The sequence below is a fragment of the Phyllobates terribilis genome, unplaced genomic scaffold (genome assembly GCF_046119375.1).
Source record: "Phyllobates terribilis strain yellow unplaced genomic scaffold, ASM4611937v1 Scaffold_11__3_contigs__length_659146591, whole genome shotgun sequence".
Taxonomy (NCBI): domain Eukaryota; kingdom Metazoa; phylum Chordata; class Amphibia; order Anura; family Dendrobatidae; genus Phyllobates; species Phyllobates terribilis.
The window spans coordinates 328,256,676-328,274,782 of record NW_027362771.1 but is presented as its reverse complement, the minus strand read 5'-3'; the positions used below and the strand labels follow the sequence as shown (position 1 = coordinate 328,274,782).

At 42.3% G+C, this 18,107-nt stretch overlaps 1 protein-coding gene across 1 annotated transcript in view; it reads right to left on the bottom strand.

Moving 5' to 3' along the window:
• Positions 1–913: 913 nt before the first annotated feature.
• TMEM266 (transmembrane protein 266) overlaps positions 914–18,107 on the bottom strand; it is a 75,674-nt gene continuing 58,480 nt past the window's right edge. The window contains exons 9-10 of the mRNA XM_073652656.1: positions 6,130–6,192; positions 914–1,916 (exon numbers count right to left, since the gene is read on the bottom strand). Coding sequence (XP_073508757.1) covers positions 1,384–1,916; positions 6,130–6,192 — 596 coding nt within the window. The 3' untranslated portion in view covers positions 914–1,383. The remainder of the gene's footprint in view (positions 1,917–6,129; positions 6,193–18,107) is intronic.

Genomic DNA, 18,107 nt, shown 5'->3' with positions numbered 1-18,107 from the left:
ATTGGAAGAGCTATTTATAGACTTGCCAAACAGATTATTTTCATCCCAGAAGAAGGAACGTGTTATTTCCTGAAACGCATAGAGTCTCACGATGGTACTCTGGAGCTTATATAGCAGCATAGGACATCATCCTGCAGCGCTAATAGTTTCTACTTTGACCACTAGAGATACGCTACTGGCCGGATCACTCTCCTGGGACATTCAGCTCTTCAAAACGAGGTAACTTTGGAAAACAAACAGTCCTCAGAAGACTCAGGAATCAGACTGTAAACACCACTGCAATGCTGACAATAAGGTTAGCCAAGTAAAGTTAGTTGTATATTGTCTATTACTTTATAGAGTAGCAGCATACGTTCACACGTTTGTCATTTTTAGAGTAGGTTCACACAACCAATTTCTGCACATCCGAGAAAAACAGTCCAATTATCCTCATAAGATGTCATCCGATAGCAGCCCAATTTTTTTTTTCATGGACCCATAGATATGTTTCAAAATTTTTCCTGAAGACCACTCTGTCCAAGAAAAAAATTGGACACATCACTCATACCTATGATATTCTATGGAACTGTGCATATCTGTCGTGTCGTGTGCACAAGCCCTTAGTTGTCAAGATTTGGTGGGTATTTCCAAGCCATTTTAAGGCGTTTTTGATTTAGTTAGAATATGTAGTTGGGACTGTACTGGTATCATACGAGCACAGAGTGTAGTAATATACATTTATTGGTTTTAGATTTGAAATGAAGAAACCCTTTCTTTTTTAGCATTTACATAAAACTGCCAACACAAGCTGAAAGCCAAATAACATTGTAATGGCGTAAACCGAGAATATTCAAATAGAAATGGATAATGATGAAAAAAAAAGACTAGACTACGTATGTACTTGTACAGGTCACTTTATTACTTGCATTTCTAAAACTGCCAAAACGTCATTGTGTATTAGAAAATATTGCAGCATTTGTACAAAATCTGTAGTGATGAGTAAAGGAAGTATTTCAGCTATGCAGCCATACCTGCTCACCAGATATTTCTGTGTAGTGTGTCCTGTTCTTCCAAAGTCCATTGTACACAAATACATGCAGTAATGAATCAGTCTTGTAAACTCTAGTGTGAGGTCCAGCAGCAAATTTGTATTTAGGGATTTCTTCTATCTCCTGAGAATAATGAATCTAGGCTTCTTCTGAACATGAATCCCGTTTGGCTTCAAAACGGTATCACAGTGACTGGAATCGCATTGGACTGGATGATCGCTGTAGTAAATGTCATGTTTAGCTCTGATTGATGCTCGTAATTTTAATAGCCTGAATAGCGTCAGAGATGACTGTTGGCTTGAAGGAATCTAATGCTGTGCATTTCACTGAGCAGGTATAAATCTAAGGCTCTGCTTCATTTTAACTCTGTATCTATAGGTTTACTCTCGAGAAGAGGGAGATTGAGTGGAATCACTGACCTGTCATGGAACACTGCAAAGCCCTCCCGATTCACCCTGTTGTAGATATTTCGCCCATGTCTAGGGCTTTCGGTGTGTAAACCTACAGGATTGCGGAGGTGTAAGTTGGCTGTTTCCAGCCCTTTCTGAATGAAAGACGAGTCGTCAGAAAGGGAAGACAATAGTTCCTGTACCACGGTTTTATTAACTCGGTTTCTGCTGTTCTGAGCCAGAGGATAGTATTCTGTGGATTCCTCTCTGGTGCTGCAGTCTGTGGAGGAGCAGAATACCTGGCTACTAATACTCTGTGCCAGTGTTTCTGAGCTCTCTGGAGATCTGGATACACTCACTGAGGTAAGACTGCTGGAGCTGCTGGCCTGTTCTAGATTGAGTGGGACCTCTGCAGAGTACAGGTCAGATGATATGTTGGGGTGATGATGGACATCTATAGCTGCTGTAGTGATTATACATGTCCCAGGAACACCACTTTCTGCAGGAAACAGAGAACATAAAATAAGACGTCAGCAGTATCATCATCATCAGCTCCTGCCCTGGATGTGGATTCAATCTTTGTGGATTTTGTAATGTCCCTGAGAACTTTCAATGTGAATAAAATGGCCAATACTGTGGACTAGATGCCGAACAAAAAGTAGAATAAAACACGATCAAAAAGACGAATGTAAATAAAAATTGCATAGCTGAAAACGTCATCTTGTCCCGCAAAAAACAAACAGCCATACAGCTCCATCAGCGGAAACAAAGTTATAACTCTCAGAATACAGTGATGCAAAAACAATTCTTTTTTTCTATAAAATAGTTTTTATTGTGCAAAACATAAAAAAAAAAAACTATAAATGTGGCATCGCTGTAATCGTAGTGACCCGAAAAATAAAGCTGCCTTATTAATTTTACCACACGCGGAAGAGCATAAAAAAAAAACAATTCCTGAATTACTGATTTTTGTTCAATCTGCCTCCCACAAATGGGGACAGAAAGTGATCAAAAAATGTGATGTGCCCAAAAATTGTACCAATAAAAACATTGTCATCCTGCAAAAAACAAGCCCTCACATGACTCTTGTCGGCAGAAATATAGAAAAATTATAGTTCACAAGTATGGCAATTCAAAAACTTTTTTTTGTAAAAAAATAAGCATTTCTCAGTGTGTGACAGCAGCCAAACATAAAAAAAAACTATATAAATCTGGTATCGCTGTAATCGCACCGACCCGAAGAATAAAGTAGTCTAATCACTTATACTGCATGAGGAATGGCGTAAAAAATAAATAAAACCAATTCTTCACTTGCTGTTGATTTGTTTATTCTGCCTACCTAAAAATCGCAGTAAGGCTCGGCTCACATTTACCTTGCGCTCTGCGCTGAGCGCTTACACTGGAGTTTCCTGAAATCTCTGAAATACGTGATTCAGACGGAAACCCCGGTGGAAGATTCCCTATAATGAGGCAGATGGAGGCACCGTGAACTCTGTGGTGTCCACCTTTTTAGATGTGCATAAAAGTGCGGTCGGCCGCACCTCTGAAAAGCCAAACACTGGTAAAAAGGGGCCAAACGAAGTCTGGAATAACTCGTCATTAGTGAATGGATCCGTCGGGGGTTTCATCAGAATCACATGCTTTTCATCGGAATTACGTGTTTTAGATATTTAGATGGAAACCCTGATGTAAGTGCTCAGAGTAGAGCACAGGATAAATGTGAATTAATCCCAAATTTTCTCTACCACAAAATGCTACCAATAAAAGCTTGAACTCAACTCACAAAAAAACAAGTCCCCACTCGGGCCTGTCACCTGTTAACAGAAATATAGGGGATGTCCATGTTACTGGTAGCACAAAGGCTCTGGAAAAGCAACATGGCTCCAACAAAATTAAAATCTAGCAATATCTGAGCTCCTAAATCCAAATGCCGTCCCCCCCCCTTCTGAGCCCCACAGTGTGCCTAAACTGCAGTTAGCATACACATATTTGACATTAAAGTAGTGAGGAGAGCCCACTTAATTTACGGGTGTGTGACTCCAGTATCACAAGCTGGGCACAATGTATTGAGCACTACAATGTACTAGGCACTACAATGGTATATTTGCAATTTTCACTCTGCAACATCCCGTGTGTTTGTTTCTGGAAAACGTCCAGTGTAAAAATCGCCACTATACCCATAGATGAATTCGCAAGGGATTGTAAATTCCAATAAGGGGTCACTTGAGGGGAGTTTCCACTGTTTAGGCACATCAGGGGCTCAGCAAATGTAGTCTGCAAACTATTCTAAAAAAAAAAAATCTACGCTGCAAAAGTCAAATAGCGCTTTTTCCCTCCCGAGCCCTGCCATGTGACCAAACAGTACTGTACAGGTATTGCTACATTCAGGAGAAATTGTGTAACAAATTATGTGGACTTTTTTTTACCCATTTCCCCTTGAAAATAAAAAAAATCTGGTATTTTAGTGATAAAAATGCAATTATTAGGTCTTCAATACAAAAGGGTAAAAAATTCTGTGACACACCTGTTATGTCAAAAACCTTACTGCATCACTAGATGTATTCTCTGAGGGGTGCAGTTTGTAAAATGGGGTCACTTATAGAGGGTTCTGCTGTTTTGGCACCTCAGGTGCTCTGCCAAGGTGACCTGAAGCCTGCAAACCATTCCAACAAATTCTGCATTTCAATATGGCACTACTTCCCTTCTTAGCTTTGCACTGTGCCAACATGTGGTCGGAAACTCCTTTTCAGGTAACCTTCGGAGAAATTGCATATCAAATTATGTGGTCCACTCCCTCCTAATAGTCTATTGAAAATTAAAAACTTGGGGCATTTCGCCATCTGGACTTTGACGATTGAAAGTGAAAAATGCGAAACGCGCGTTGGGAGATGGCAGCGTGTGTGTGCTAGGCTCCAGCACATGTTGGTATGTCTTATTCGCTTACTTCTAGCATTTGTACTTTAACATCCATTTACTGTATTTGGCCCTATGGGTATATACTAAACACATACACTTGTTTCCTCATGGTAGGATATTCTCTGATGTGCACTGTCACTTTACTCCCCTTTTTATACTTACCTGTAGGTCTATTGTATATTTCATACATTATTTCCCATGACCATGATATATAGGGACTGATCATTAAGCATCAATGGCTCAGGAGTCCCTGATGTGTACTGTCACTTTATTTTTCTGCATGTACCCGTTTGTAGATTTATTGGACTTGTGATACTGACTTCAATTGTTTATGACATACAGTAATTGATTTTTATGCAGTAATGTCTATTTATTTTTTGAGTTTGACACCATCCTATTTATCTTTCAGTGGTCCTCCTTTTGTACTTCCCACATATGCATTTTGCTTTTACCTGTAATTATGTGCATCCAGGTGGCCACTGTCTGTAATCTGCTGTAGCCCACAATCCCAGTATTCCTTTCCACCTGTGGGGGTTGGTCCCCTTGTTTCCCTGGTTTTTAGCTCTATTTATCTTAATAAATGTTTTCAAATTATGCCATAATGTTGTTGTGTATCCATTATTAGGTTTTTCCATTTTGAGAGTTACACAACAGTTGTATTATCATCACTTGTTCATTATAGATGTATCTGGTTTAAAGGCATAACCATTAAAAGTTTGAAATGTTAGCCAAAATTCTGATATTTTCACAAATAAAGAAAAAAATAATCTATTTAAATTTACCACTAACATAAAGTACAATGTGTCTCAGAATCACTGGGATACGTTGAAGCGTTCCAGAGTGATTACCTCAAAGAGTCACATGTCAGAATTGTAAAATCTGGCCTGGTCGGGAAGGTGTAAACAGGCTGGAGAGGTGAAGGGGTTAAGGACCAGTTTTATTATAGTGTAGCTTTTTATGCTTAGAATTGGTGACAAGTATATAAACACCACACAGATAGCACACTGACCAAAAATAAATTCATCTGAATATAGCGTGTCGTTGCAACCATTGTGGCTTAAATGACTTTGCTTTTTAGCTCAGATTAAGCAATAAACTGAAAGCAGAGACTAGAGAATCAAAATGTCTTAAAAGGGTTGTCCACCACTGGACAATACTCTTTTAGATGATAAAGTGACACAAATAAAAAAAAAATAAAAAAAATTAAAAACACATATCCCCACGGAACAGCACCCCCCTTCCAGCAATTTTGGCACCATGTCTCCCAGTGGTCATGTGACATAAGTCAGCAGTACTGGATAGGCTGCAGCGCTCACATGACAACATCACGTGACCACTGGCAGACACAGTGTGACATCATTGGAAGGATACCAGTCTGGGATTTTTTATTTTATCTGGGGCAATTAAGCATTTTAGAAAGGGTTGTCTGGTCTGGTTTGGTGGACAACCCTTTTAAGGTTAGCGGTTATTTTTCAATATCCACTGATAATGTACAATAAAAATTATATTGTTGTACCGTGTTAGCCAGAAAAATCGATATAAATACTTTTATGGCCAAAAATATTCTAGAAAAATGATATTGCAAGCTTTCAGAGCACAGAGGCTCCTTCATCGGGGGGGCATTTTCAGGATGGCACACAGAGTGCTTACAGCACTGTTGTACAAACCATAGGGATTTTTATGTTTAGAATCCAACTGGGATTTAACTAATAATAACAGTATGTGCAATATGTGACTAGCAATATTATCTAACTTTAGATGTACTAAAAGCCTTATATGACACAATGCAAACTTACCACTACTGGCTTCATTATAATACTGTGTGATATAATTGTTCATGTCGTCCTTCATAATCACTTCTGCAAAGTAAAATAATGGGAAATGTTTAATCAAAAAATGATGTACTATTTAATCATTTAAATCAGGTTTTTAGTATTAAAGGTGTGTTTCACTACAATAACACTGATGACCAATCCTTGGAAAGGTTATCAATATCATAACAGGGGGGTTCTGACACCCGGCACCCCCCACTGATCAACTGTTCTTAGCTTTGATGGCAGCAGGATGTAAACAACTGGGGAGCCTAACAGCATAGCCTAGTCAACCGTGTGGTGCCCACTACTACAGAGCAGTTTCTATTCTCTTCCATAAGTGGATGTTGGCCCTCCACTGATTTGATAGTCAGGACCTACCCCAAAGCTTGGTGATCAATATCACAGCAGTGAAAAAAACACCTTTAAATATACTTTTTTTTTTAAAATGTTGTTAATGTTTTTATTTGTGACATTCAAAAACATAAATCTATAACCTGCTGGCAGACCTAATGAAGTAAAGGGAAACAAAAATAAAACTGAAATATTTATAATTAGGAGAACAAATAAAAAATCTTGCCCAATTACTGATAATAGCTCTTGCCTGTTACAAAAAGGATACTAAAGTCGGTTCTTCCATACCTTCTTTTGTAGATTAACCCTTTACAAGCAGCTATGTCCCTTCTTACCAAATTAACCCTTTGCTTCCAGCTAGGACCTCCTCTTACAGATTAAGCTTGTATTAGCAAAATTATCCTCACTGTATTATTGCATGGCTGATGAATAACAATATTCTGTATGTAGTAAAGCTCAGATCTTGGATGGAGGTAAGGGGGCTCACAAGATTCTCTGTGGACATGTCTTTAGGCTGCTCTGCATTATGACCCCGTGAACAATGCCCCCTTGCTAAAGAGCACAAAAACTGACCACTTTTGACCAAGTGCAAGGAAATTTGCCATTTCTTGCTGCTAAAACAGACCATAGTAAGAGCTTGTAAACAGCAAAACCTTGACATATCTGTTGAAGAAATCTGGAAGCGCTCAATCCTTTTCAGCATGATGGTTAGCGACTTTGCTAGTCTGATAAAAATTGCCCTTTGTCACCCCGTTAGTGCACACTATTTTTGTTGGTTTGTTGGTTATATATTGTGGCAGGATCACTCCCAGAGCTCTGGGGTAGGGGCTGAAGACTTATCATCTATGGCAATTTCTCTATGAATTGACTTCAATTCTGTTCAGATGCTGCCATAATGTACATATACCTTGTTGCACCATCTACACAATAAAAGATTGATAAGGTCAACTGCTGGGATATTTTTTTTTTTTTTAGCAGCAAGCATGCAAAGTTTGGCCCCTTTGTAGTTTGTACAAGACATCATTAAGGTGGGGGTGGGAAGGAGATATAGTTCAGGGTAGGATAAATTGATATTTCTGTATATCAACTGATCATATCACATCATGTCAAGAGGAGATTTCCAAGGGTGTGGAACTGGAGCAGAGACACAGCCTAAGGGTGCAGTCAGACGGCCATATAAATCGGACCACAATGCTCGGACTGGCAGTGTCTCTCCCGACCCAAGCGTGACAGCTGCATAGAAATATATGAAGCTGTTATATCCGGGTCAGGAGAGTCGCCAGCCAATCCGTGCGCTGCGGTCCGATCTCAGTCCGATTTATACGGCCATCTGATTGCACCCTAAATGCTACAAATAGAAAGGTAGACACGGCACTTCCGGTGAGTTGGTGCACAAGTAGGATCCTATCTTACAGCCAATGAAAACACAAAAGTCATTATCTCAGTAAATTAGAATAATTAACGAAAAAACACCTGCAAGGCTTCGTAAGCGTTTAAAAAGGTCCCTTAGTATGTTTCAGTAGGCTCCACAATCAGGGTGAAGACTGCTGACTTGACAGATGTCCAGAAGGCAGTCATTGACCCACTCCACAAGGAGGGTAAGCCACAAAAGGTCATTGCTAAAGAAGCTGGCTGTTCACAGAGTGCTGCATCCAAGCATATTAATGGACAGTTGAGTGGAAGGAAAAAGTGTGGTAGAAAAAGGTGCACAAGCAACCGGGATAACCGAAGCCTTGAGAGGATTGTTAAGAAAAGGCCATTCAAAAATTTGGGGGAGATTCACAAGGAGTGGACTGCTGCTGGAGTCATTGCTTCAAGAGCCACCACACAGACGTTTCCAGGACATGGGCTACAAGTGTCGCATTCCTTGTGTCAAGGCACTCATGACCAATAGACAACGCCAGAAGCGTCTTACCTGGGCCAAGGAGAAAAAGTCCTGGACTGTTGCTCAGTGGTCCAAGGTGTTTACAGATGAAAGTCAATTTTGCATTTCATTTGGAAATCAAGGTCCCAGAGTTTGGAGGAAGAGTGGAGAGGCCACAATCCAAGCTGCTTGAGGTCTAGTGTGAAGTTTCCACAATCAGTGATGGTTGGAGAGCCATGTCATCTGCTGGTGTAGGTCCACTGTGTTTTACCAAGACCAAAGTCAGCGCAGCCATCTACCAGGAAATTTTAGAGCACTTTATGCTTCCCTCTGCCGACAAACTTTTTGGAGATGGAAATTTCATTCTCCAGCAGGACTTGACACCTGTCCACACTGTCAAAAGTAACCTGGTTTAAAAACAACAGTATCACTGTGCTTGATTGGCCAGCAAACTCGCCTGACCTTAACCCCATAGAGAATCTATGGGGTATTTTCAAGAGGAAGATGAGAGACACCAGACCCAACAATGCAGACGAGCTGAAGGCTACTATCAAAGCAACCTGGGCTTCCATAACACCTCAGCAGTGCCACAGGATGATCGCCTCCATGCCACGCCGCATTGATGCAGTAATTGATGCAAAAGGAGCCCCGACCAAGTATTGAGTGCATTTACTATCATACATTTCAGTAGGCCAACATTTCAGATTTTAAAAACATTTTTCAAGCTGTTGTTATAAAGTATTCTAATTTACTGAGATAATGAGTTTTGTGTTTTCATTGGCTGTAAGCCATAATCATCAACATTAACAGAAATAAACACTTGAAATAGATCACTCTGTTTGTAATGACTCTATATATGAGTTTCACTTTTTGTATTGAAGAACTGAAATAAATTACATTTTTGATCATATTCTAATTTTGTGAGAAGCACCTGTGTATAGAAACTTGGCACTCAAATGTGATAAACAAGGATGCAATTTTATTTGTTATGATATCCAGAAAAGTAAAGGAACAACTGACCTTCATCAGTCTCCTGGAAAAGGTATATAAACATATAAATAATTGGATGTACATCACAATATAACAAACAAGTCAAAATGTCAATTAATCAAAAATAAAAACAAATTAAACAAATACAAAACAAGAAAATGGTTAGTCTAAAATGATCAGCAGTTAATGTAACGAGGAATACATCAATTGTCATCTGTGGCAATATTTCCAATATAGAAATCAAGGAAATGGAAAAGTAAGGAGTTTGGTGCAAAGCTGGACCGAAGTAAGAAAAAGGCCAAATCAAATAAAATTGCATCTTTGTTTATCACATCTGAGTGCCAAGTTTCTAAAGATTACCTAAATGGTACAAAATCAGTAATTATATTGAAATAGTGAGCACTACTAACATAGCGGTAAACTGACCACCCTACTTATTATCTGACATACTTGATTTGTCTTTTATTAAGTGACAGCCTCCATTCCGCTTTAATCTGACCCTCTCACCTACATTACTAAGCATCAGGAGCTCTGTGCTGGTAAATAAGCATCATCAGCGATGCCTGTGGTTTGTCGACTTTAAGTGCTTCGATGCTTGAGATTTGGGTACTGGTAACAGAGCGTTACCCACTTGTCTTGTGGTTTATCAACTGTAAAAAGCGGCAGAGTTTCAGGAATGTTCCCGTTTCCCAGAGAGCCATATAGCCCACCGTCCTTTGGGAACATGCATGGCTCCTACAGCACTCTGCGGTTTACAGGTGAAATAAACAGATGTTTTCTGTTCAACATTTTCTCTACTTTAAATGACCCAAAACCACCACCTCCAACTTCTCTGCATCCTGAAGACAATCAGAGCTGACAATGAGACGGAAAGACTCTGCTTTCCCATTCTGGGCTGATATTTAAAAGCTTTTTTGGCCGCGTTGAGGCTGAATTGCCTGCAGTCAAGGGAGGGCCGTGAGCTAATGTAAGAGTTTAGACTGAGCATCAGTGTAGCTGTGGGCTGTTAGACTACATCATTCATGCACAGCTATCTGATGCTCAATCTTTCCATTGTTTTCATCTATTATTCACATTTGCCGCCACATGACCACATAATGCCATGAAACCTTTACCCTTTCATCACCAGTAACACAGACAGTAAACATGCAACTAAATTGATCTCATATATATCTGCAGTATTGTGCAAGTTTTAGGCAGGTGTGGAAGAATTACGCAAAATAAGAATGCTTTAAAAAATAAAAGTGTTGGCATTTTGTTAATTGATAAAAGGAAAAATGTTAAGTGAATTAACAAAAGAGAAAGCTAAATCAAAATCAATATTTGGTGTGACTGTCCTTTTGTTTATATAGTGATAATGATCATCATTTTTAGATGTAGGTTGAGATGCAGTCATTAACTGAAACAGAAATACCTGTATTACATAGTTACATAGTTTATAAGGCCGAAAAAAGACAAGCGTCCATCCAGTTCAGCCTATTTCTTGTGCACTGCAGCTATTCCGCAGCGTTGATCCAGGGGAAGGCAACAAAAAACCATGAGGTATAGGCCAATTTACATCATTGAGGAAAAATTCACTTCCCGACACCAATCTGGCAGTCAGATTAAATCCCTGGATTAATTAACTAAGCATAAGATGTAATTTTATTGTTCTCAAGAAAGGCGTCCAGGCCTCTCTTGAACTCATTAAGTGAGTTGGACATCACCACTTCCTCTCCCAGAGAGTTCCAGAGTCTCACGGCTCTGACCGTAAAGAATCCCCTTCTATGCTGGTGCAGGAACCTCCTTTCCTCCAGACGCATAGTGTGCCCCCTCGTCTTTGTCACCATCCTTGGTATAAACAGGTCATGGGAGAGATCTCTGTACTGCCCCCTGATGTATTTATACATGTTTATGAGGTCTCCCCTAAGCCTTCTCTTTTCCAATGTAAATAGGCCTAATTTTGACAACCTCTCTGGGTATTCTAGTCCCTCCATTCCCTTTATTACCTTAGTCGCCCTCCTTTGTACCGTCTCTAGCTCCAATATGTCTTTCCTGAGCACCGGAGCCCAGAACTGTGCACAATATTCTAAGTGCGGCCTTACCAGCGCTTTATACAGAGGAAGAACAATGTTCTCATCATATGCCCCTATTCCTCTTCTGATGCATGCCATGACTCTATTTGCCTTCGCAGCTGCTGTCTGACACTGGGCACTCCAATTTAATTTGGTATTAACCAAGACACCCAGGTCCTTCTCCATGTCAGATTTCCCCAACGGTTTCCCATTTAATATGTATGGGTGACTGCTGTTTTTCTTTCCCATGTGCATGACCTTACATTTATCGGCATTGAACCCCATTTGCCATTTTTTGGCCCAACTCCCCAATTTATCTAAATCCTCCTGTAGCTGTGCCCTATCCTCATCTGTATTAACTACTTTACAAAGTTTAGTATCATCTGCAAATATTGCTATTTTACTATGCAACCCTTCCACTAGATCATTAATAAATATATTAAATAATATAGGGCCCAAGACAGACCCTTGAGGCACCCCGCTAGTAACCCTGACACACCCTGAGCTTACTCCATTGATAACCACCCTCTGCTTTCTATCACTCAGCCAGCTATTTACCCACTTGCACACATTATCCCCCAGACCAAGCATTCTCATTTTATATACCAACCTTTTGTGTGGCACAGTATCAAACGCTTTGGAGAAGTCAAGGTATACAACATCCACTGACTCTCCCCGGTCCAGCTGTGAGCTCACCTCCTCGTAGAAGGCGATCAGGTTTGTTTGGCAGGAGCGATCCCTCATGAATCCATGTTGATATTGAGTTAGACAGTTATTATCATTAAGATATTCTACAATAGCATCTCTAAGAAATCCTTCAAACAATTTACCCACAACAGATGTTAAGCTGACTGGTCTATAGTTCCCAGGGTCACTTTTAGACCCCTTTTTGAATATTGGTAGCACATTTGATTGGCGCCAGTCTAGTGGGACAGTCCCTGTCCATAAAGAGTGCTTGAATATAAGATACAGCGGCCTGTCTATCACATTACTTATTGGGAGACTTAAAACTGGGTGAGGAGCAGGCAAACTCTGTCACAGGTCATACACCATGGCAAAGCTGAGCACAGCAACAATACACAAGGTAGCTATACTGCATCAGCAAGGTGTCTCCCAAGCAAAGATTTCAAAGCAAACTGGGGTTTCTAAAATGGGCTTTTCAAACGTTTTCTAAGAAGCACCAAGAAATGGGCAACATTGAGGACCATACACACCAAGGAAACAAACAGTGCAGTAGGAGAACGACACATCACACTTACTTCCCTTCAAAATCAAAAGATTTTCAGCAGTGCCATCAGCTCAAGGTCCAAGGAATCTATTAATGTCTGCAGTTTGAATTGCGAAATCTGCTGACAAATCCACTCTAAAGCAACTGAACAAGTTTGCATGTTGATTGCACACGGGAACAAAAAATAGGAAACAAATGTAGGGAAGACAGTCCATAAAATGATTATCATCATTATGTTCATAATTAAAATCAAATCAAAATCTCATCATGCAGTTGTTTAGCATTCACAGTGCATTCTGCTAAAAATAACACCCAGTGATTACTGGTTCTGAGTGAAAATGACCAATTAAGCTGTAAATTGTATAGAGAAGATTGATTTTTAGTCCCTTCCCTACATAAGTTGCAATAGTCTTATTCGGGATGCTGTTCCCACAAATGGATATGTCAGTATGTTCAGACATGTAAAAGTCAGCACCAATCCTGGCTGTTTAACAGTCAAAGTGGTAAAAGAAGTGACTGGTCCATTCTTCAGGTGGCTTCCCACTGAAAGTCGCCACCATTTTATATATTAAAATTAAACAAAAAACGTTGCTAAAACATCAAAAAAGATGCTTCAGGAAAAAACAATGGCATTTTCCTCAAGTTTCTTGAAGTTATGCTGGTATCTAAAAGAAGACGTGTGCACACAGCCTTAGTCCCTGAAAAACCGGATTCAGACAGAACCATTCACGGTAATACGGCAGATAGAGTCAGTCTGGACTCATTTGGCCTCTGTTCCAATTGTGTCACATCTTTTTAAAAGGTACACAAATGCACAACTGACCACATTTTGCACACCCATAAAAAGAGATAGACACCCCCAGAACAGAGGACAGACGCAGTCCAAAGTGACTCCTATGCCTCCTCATAGTGAATGGTTTTGTCTGAACCATTAGGCAGAAACCCCAGTGTAAGTATTCAGCACAGAACAGAGCATAAATGTGATACAAAATATTATTTACCCCAAAATGGTACCAATAAAATCTTCAACTCATCCCACAAATAAGCCCTGTCAATGGAAGAATAGGAGATTTCCACATTACTGGTAGCTCAAAAGCTCTGAAAAGAGACATTGCTCCCCCAAAATATGAACTACCAAAGCGGAATGCATCCCCCCAACCTTTCCTTTTCTCCCTTCTGAGCCCTATAGTGTGCCAAAACAACAGTTATGTGATCACATGCATGGCATGATGTAGCAGGAAGAATTCATTTAAAGGGAATCTGTCAGAAGGATTCACCCTCCCCCCACACACGGTTTATATGACTGTGTTGGTTGCTCTATGAAAGAGAATATCATCCAAACGTTTACCTATGCAAATCTGTTGCTCCCTGACTGAAAAAAAGACGTAGTTACTTACCGGTAACGGGATTTCTCGGAACCCATGACGGCACCAAGGAGAGAGGGGATCCGCCCTTCAAGGACAGGAAACCTACAGATAAAAAGGGCGGCACCTCTCTCCCGCATCAGTTGTTTACAGAGCACAGAGAGGACCGCCAGGTTAGTAACACAAATTTTAACATCTTAAAAGGAGCTTGCCAGACACACCCTGTGACTAAGCATAGGTAATAAATAAATGTGCACACCCATGTGTGAAGGGAGGGAATGTACGGGTGCCGTCATGGGTTCCGAGAAATCCCGTTACCGGTAAGTAACTACGTCTTTCTCTTTCCCCATGAAGGCACCACGGAGAGATTTGCAGAGAAGTGCTGATTAGGGAGGGACCACCGCTTCCAGAACCCTTCTGCCAAAGGTAAGGTCCGAGGAAGAGGTTAGATCCAGCCGATAGTGCTTAAAGAATGTAGAAGGGGAAGACCAGGTTGCAGCTCTACATATCTGCTCGATTGAAGACCCAGCTTTCTCCGCCCAGGAGGCTGCTACTGCCCTAGTCGAGTGAGCCTTTAAATCTTTTGGTGCGGACTCCCCGCTTGAGGAGTAAGCCAGGGAGATGGCGTCCCTTATCCACCTTGCCAGTGTGCTCTTGGAGGCCTTCCGTCCCTTCAGAGATCCCTGGAAGCACACAAAAAGAGCCCTATCCTTCCTACACTCCCATGTGGCCTCTAAGTACTGGATGATGCACCTCCTGACATCTAAGGTGTGAAGGGTTTCTTCCCCCTTGTTTTTTGGGTTTGAGCAAAAGGAAGGGAGGGTGACCTCCTGCGACCTGTGGAAAAGTGATCCCACCTTAGGAAGGTATGCTGGGTCAGTCCTAAGTGTCACCCTGTCCTCTAGAATTTGCATAAATGGGGGCCCCGCTGATAAGGCATGTATGTCGCTAACACCACGTGCCGATGTGAGGGCTACTAGAAGGGACGTCTTGAGAGATAGGATTCTAAGAGATGCATCCGGTAGAGGCTCAAAGGGACGTTTGGTCAGGGCTGAGAGAACTAAATTTAAGTCCCAAGGAGGAGCATTCCGGGAGGGGATGGGCCTGGACCTATGAGATGCCCTGATGAATCTGGAGATCCACCTATCCCTGGCCAGGTCGCAGTTATATAGGGCTCCCAGTGCCGCCACCGGAACCTTTAGAGTGCTTGTGGCCAACCCCCGCTCCAACTCTTTTTGAAGGAACTCCAAGATGGCAGTAATGGGGGCCTCCCCTAATACTTTCGAACCCGTGAATGAGAGGAATTTTTTCCAGGTTTTACCGTAGAGTCTGGTGGTTACGGGTTTCCTACTCTGCAGTAGGGTAGAGATTAAATTAGGGGAAAACCCTCTATCCCTTAAGAGCGCCCTCTCAAAATCCAGGATGTCAGGTGCAGGTTTGCTACCTGAGGGTGAAGGATCGGTCCCTGAGACAGGAGATCCAGAAGGACCCAGGGGTCGGTGGTGGACATTATCCTCAGCCAGGAAAACCAAGGCCTCTTCGGCCAGAAGGGGGCGATCAGAATTATGTTTGCCTCGTCTTCCCTGATTTTCCTCAGAACCGCCGGAATGAGAGCAATCGGAGGAAAGGCATACGCTAGCTGGTGGTTCCATGGGATTGAGAAGGCATCTAGTGCTGCTGGGTTCCCCTTGGGGTCAATTGAACAGAACATGTCCACTTTTTTGTTCCGCCAGTTGGCGAATAGGTCTATGGAGGGGTTTTCCCAAGCCCTCGTGATTTGGTTAAACACTAGTTGATTCAGCTCCCACTCGCCCTGTTTCAGCTGGGTCCTGCTCAGTAAGTCTGCCGTGATATTCTCAGTCCCTTTTATGTGGAGTGCCGATAGGGACTCTAGATTGTTCTCTGCTACCTGGAGGATAGAACTTGACACTTGTAGAAGAAAATGGGACTGGGTCCCCCCCCTGGTGATTTAAGTATGCCACCACTACCTTGTTGTCCGAAAAAACTCTTACATGATGCCTCCGTAGAGTGTTTAAGAATTCTAAGAGGGCATATTTTACAGCCAGGAGTTCCCTCATGTTGGAAGATACCGCTTCCAAATCCTTTGACCAGACTCCCTGAGCTACCTGGTCGTTTAGATGAGCCCCCCACCCCTTGGGGCTTGCATCTGTCGTTAGGACCTGTGACACTGATATTGTCCATGGAACGCCCCTGGCTAAATTGTCCCCCTCTGTCCACTATGTCAGGGAAAGCAAGGTTTTTGATGATAAAGTCAGCAGACCTTCTAAGTGCCCTCTTATTGACCTTTCTGCCCCCAAGATTTCCCATTGTAAGACCCTGGTGTGCAACTGAGCCCAGCGGACGCCTGGGATGCAGGCAGTCATGGAACCTAGGCGGGACATTGCACCCCGCAGTGTCATGTAGGGATGGTCCTTTACGTGGGATACTCGGGCCATCATGCTCTGGATTTTCCCTGCCGGGAGACGGCATTCCTGAATCCTTGAATCTAATAGGATGCCCAAGTACTCCTGCACTTGATCTGGCTCCAACCTGGATTTTTTTAGATTCAGAAGCCAGCCTAAATTTGTCAAGGAACCCATGACTCTTGCTAGATGGTCCTTGCAATGGTCGAACGAGTTGCCTATTATAAGCAGATCGTCCAGGTACGGGATTATTAGGATGTTCTGCTCCCTCAGATGGGCCATAACCTCTGCCACTATCTTTGTGAAGACCCTTGGGGCTATCGCTAACCCGAAGGGGAGAGCCGCATATTGGTAGTGTTTGATTATGCCCTTCAGCGGTATCGCAACTCTCAGGAATTTTCGGTAGTCTGTGTGTATGGGGACATGATAATAGGCGTCCTTCAGATCCAGGACGGCCATAAAACAGCCCGGGAACAACAATTTCACTGATGTTTTTATTGGTTCCATCTTGAACGATTGTACCTTTAGAAATCTGTTAAATTTTTTTTAGGTTCACAATAGTCCTGAATGTTACGTCCATTTTATTTCTGAGGAACAGAGGGGAGTAGAATCCTTCGCCTTCCTCCTGAGCTGGGACTTCCTGAAGGACTGCTTTGCCTACTAAACCTAGAACCTCCTGTTCTAGAGCTAGTTGTTATGCCCCTGAAGACCTCACGGGGGTTATAACGAAATTTGGACGGGGAACGGAGAGGAACTGGAATCTTAGTCCTGATTTTATCAGGCCTAAAATCCAACGACTGTCTGATATTTTTTCCCAGGCCGGGAGGAAGTGGAGAAGTCTCCCCCCCCACCTGGGGCTGCCTTTCATTGGGCGGGTTTCCTATTGTCACTGGGGGGCCTATTAAACATAAACCCCTTGGCCTTTTTTTGTCTTCTGTCCTCCCACCTGTCCTGGTCTTTGGGGGGGTTTTCTCTGCATTAATTTCCTGCTCCGAAAGGATTTCCTAAATGAAGTACCGGAGAGCACCGGAAAGCGTTTTTTATTATCCCCGGCTTTGTCCAGGATATCGTCCAGGGTAGATCCGAATAGGAACTCCCCCTCACAAGGGATGGAGCACAGCCTAGACTTTGTTTGGGGGTCACCCGGCCAGCATTTGAGCCAGAGGGCCCGTCTAGCTGCGTTAGAAAAACTCCCAGCCCTGGCTGCCAGTCTGACGGAGTCGGCTGAGGCGTCAGCTAGAAAAGCTGCTGAGCCCTTCATTATTGGGATGGAGCCTATTATGTTATCCCTTGATGTTTTACTTTTTAATTGCATTTCTAGCTGATCCAGCCAGATCATTAAAGATCTGGCTGTGCATGTGGCTGCCACTGCGGGTTTTAGCCCCCCTCCTGCCGCCTCCCAAGCTCCTTTCAGAAAGGAGTCGGCTTTTTTGTCCATTGGGTCTTTCAGCACCCCCATGTCCTCGAATGGCAGGGAAAATTTTTTAGAAGCCTTGGCTATCGCTACATCTATTTTAGGCGCCTTCCCCCAGAAGGAGCATACTGGGTCCTCGAAGGGGTATTTCCTTTTGGGCGATAACAATCCTTTCCTTTCCGTTTTTTTCCATTCCCTCTTAATCAGAGAGTGTACTTTATCATTAAGAGGGAAGACTCTCCTTTTCTTCTGCTCCAAGCAACTAAACATTA